This window comes from Opisthorchis viverrini, assembly GCF_000715545.1.
Source record: "Opisthorchis viverrini unplaced genomic scaffold opera_v5_30, whole genome shotgun sequence".
NCBI lineage: Eukaryota > Metazoa > Platyhelminthes > Trematoda > Opisthorchiida > Opisthorchiidae > Opisthorchis > Opisthorchis viverrini.
In genome coordinates, this window is record NW_008751686.1 from 1252255 (window position 1) to 1255612 (window position 3358).

At 44.9% G+C, this 3358-nt stretch overlaps 1 protein-coding gene across 1 annotated transcript; it reads left to right on the forward strand.

Moving 5' to 3' along the window:
* Nucleotides 1–1249: 1249 nt before the first annotated feature.
* T265_02457 (hypothetical protein) lies at nucleotides 1250–2907 on the forward strand (the record flags this gene model as incomplete). Its single annotated transcript, XM_009166706.1, has 2 exons — nucleotides 1250–1360; nucleotides 1490–2907. 2 exons carry the CDS (start codon nucleotides 1250–1252, stop codon nucleotides 2306–2308), a joined length of 930 nt encoding a protein of 309 aa, XP_009164970.1.
* Between the last annotated feature and the right edge of the window lie 451 nt (nucleotides 2908–3358).

Genomic DNA, 3358 nt, shown 5'->3' on the forward strand with positions numbered 1-3358 from the left:
ATTCACAGAGGATTTGGGGGGGTAGGTATCTGCATTAGATGCGGGAGATGATTTAAGTAACGCATTAGTGCAGGGCCAACTGTGGACGTTTACTTAAGAGATTGCGAGGGAACCTACACACTAAAGACAGCTTGGACGCCTGAGCGCCACTGAGGATGCAGCTCGGCTGTGTCTGACAACTTCTCCCGTCCTTGATGTGTCCCATGCCAGGATCTCCATCCTGGGAGACGGCAGTTAATTTGCTGGTAATTCGCTGTGATCTCTCCTGGATCATCATTGCAACGCACGTGCTTAATCAAAAGAAACATTCGCGGGAGTCAGTCGACTGGTATACGGAGCACGTGACTAAGCTAGAGCGAACTAGTCTGCGATCAGCTCATATGTCATGGGCTTTTTATTCATGTTTCACCATTCGGCATACTTTAGCATTACTGTTCCGATGTTCTCACCAGACTATTGCAATGCTATGAAGATACCGACGTTCAGTCACTAGGTTTTTAACGGCCTTGGCTCGCAGGGCCAGATTTGTGACTCGCACAACAATATGAAACTCCTACAGCATTGCAAACTCGATCCTTGACACACCAACGCAGGCTGTCAAAAGTTGCCCCGAACTTTTCGATATGGATAGAACTTTAGTCTTTATATAGACCAGTGGGACTGATGCAACCTACCGGGGCGAGTATTGTTCTTTGTGCCTTCTTCAGAATGACACAAACCGCGAGTTGGACAATGTATAATTTGGCAGAAAGGTGTGGAACAGATTATTAAGAGTTTGGGTGTTGTTGGTGCAATATAACTTCCACATGGGGTCCACTTGGTCAAACCTGGGAAGCCTGGGCTAGTCTGGAGACATTGCAAGAAATGGTGGCTGATAGATGTCAGCAGCGTTCGTGCTGTCAGTTTCTTCCCAAATTGTCTGAAAGAGCGCTTTCTATAGAGGAAAATGTTGGCAGCTCAGGTAGCGTAGATGGTGGTCGTTGGCTTGTTCGCTGAGCTGGGCAATTTGATTGCAAACTTTTCATTACCAGTCAAGGTGACATCATCAGTGCGTTATTGTGGAGCGTAGGAGTGCGTAGCGGTGGGTTGGTGGTTGTGCGTGGAGGTATAGGCACCTCAATACTTGCGATAGGCCAGCACGAGGTCCCCTCTCGGACCCACTCTTTTTCCCTTCATTTCACTCTAAGGCTTGAAATATAATCAAATGAACTTCATGGTTGTACGGCAATGAAGCATCAGAGACAACACAATGCGCAAAATGAATTTGGATGCTGACAGTCTTAGGGCTGCTGGATCCTCAAATGTATTCATGTATTCATATCCATGCTCCAGTCGCCTGACCGATTTAACAGTGGATCAGGTCAGTGAAGATATCCTTGCTATCTTCCTCGTCCTAAAAATATGAAGGAATATGAATTCTCGTTTGGTGTATCCCGTTTTAGTTTACAGTTCTTTAGTGCCAATAGCATCTTGTTTTTCTATACTTTAGGTATCATGCTTTGAGCTGTTATTCCAAATGGCACGCGCGCAACTTTCAGTCACTATCGGTCTGCTCATCTGTGCAAGTTCCTGTGCGGATCAGTTGCATGTTCCGACATCTCCCAGCACACAATCACCTTCCTCAAGCATTGCTGCTGAATCAAACCACAACAAAAACAGCTCCGTAACGGAACAAGTAAGCGTTGAAGAAACTGTCAGTAGCGTCCTCCATCTATGCCCGCCACTGTTTTATGCGTGCTCGGAACTGCCGGCCTATTGTCTAACGTGTGATTTCAACACTTCCTGTGTGTATGGTTCAAATGTTACTGTCTCGTGCCGCCCCACCATCGGAGTGCTTTGTCGGATTCCCAATTATGCACCAAACTCCTCGTCTCCCAATGCAGTCACCATGGCTGTTGGGCAGCATACAAACTACAGCATGATCAGAAACTTCATCTGTCGTTATTGTCACCAGCTGAATGACACAGAAGTGTTCTGCATAGGCCGCGGAAACTGTCGTCAAACCAATGTTCCTCGAAGCTTCTATGAGACTCTATGCGAACCTCATGCCCATACACTTTGTTTAGGCAGGCGTGTTTTTCGTCGAATGGCCACGTGCAACTGGTCCTCCGGCAAGAGCTATTTGGTCACCGTACTTCTGAGTTTGTTTTTCGGAGGTTTCGGTGCAGACCGATTCTATTTGGGAATGTGGATGGAAGGTTTGGGCAAACTCTTCAGCTTTGGTGGACTTGGGATCTGGAGTATCGTAGATTTCGTCTTAATTTTGGCTGGTTATGTTAAGCCACCTGACGATGCAGTGTATTGGTAGGCACAGTAAAGCTACGGGACAATTTCCAATTTTATGCCGTACATAGACAACTATCACTTATCTTTTCAGATTCCTTTTTTCGGCAGTTTATTTTCGTTTTCTATGTTTTCTATAAATAAATACATCAGTATTCCTGTTTTCAACGCACACTTCCCGCTTTTGAAGCAGGCTTCCCCGTTTTGGTGTAAACTATTCTGATTTGTTTTATGCTACCAGTTTCGTTATGGGGGGTTGTCTAACGAACTTGAACACAGTCTAATTTACAGAATAAGCAGTGTTCTGTAAGAAGGGTTGTTCGACTCGAAATTTTCTTATTTAAAATGAGTCTGTTTCAGTTTTTTTTTCGGATGAAAGGAGCGCATTGCATCTGTGAGAATTCATTTACCACCACCTTTATCGGATTCAGTCGCACTTCGTCGTATTTGGTGCACATTGACTATGGCTTCCAATTTATATGCTACCATGTACCTGTGACCGCAACCCAACTGTTAGACCAAGCTGGTTTAAACTAACAGAAGGCTCAACTGTTAGGTGTCGATCAAAGACGCGTGTAGAAAACGCCATGGCATCAGAAAAGTTGAAGGCTATTTCCCTTGTCGGGCTTACGTTAAAATACACCCTCTTTGTTCCTTCAGATCACATTTGGTTGTTCCCACACCCAACTGTTAGACCAAGCTGGTTTAAACTAACAGAAGGCTCAACTGTTAGGTGTCGATCAAAGACGCGTGTAGAAAACGCCATGGCATCAGAAAAGTTGAAGGCTATTTCCCTTGTCGGGCTTACGTTAAAATACACCCTCTTTGTTCCTTCAGATCACATTTGGTTGTTCCCACCTTGTGGTGCATCATTATTATCATCATCATCAAAGACAGCAACACGATGCATCTTGAAGGAATGTGGTTTAGAAATGTAGGGGCTCTTATTTGCCTCCACACGCTTCCAAGACGCACAAGCAGGACAGCTCATAGTGCACACTGCTCTTGTTGATTTTCGATGAGGAAAATCGGTTTCAAAACGTTACAACGTAAATCACATGAAGACTTACAAGCG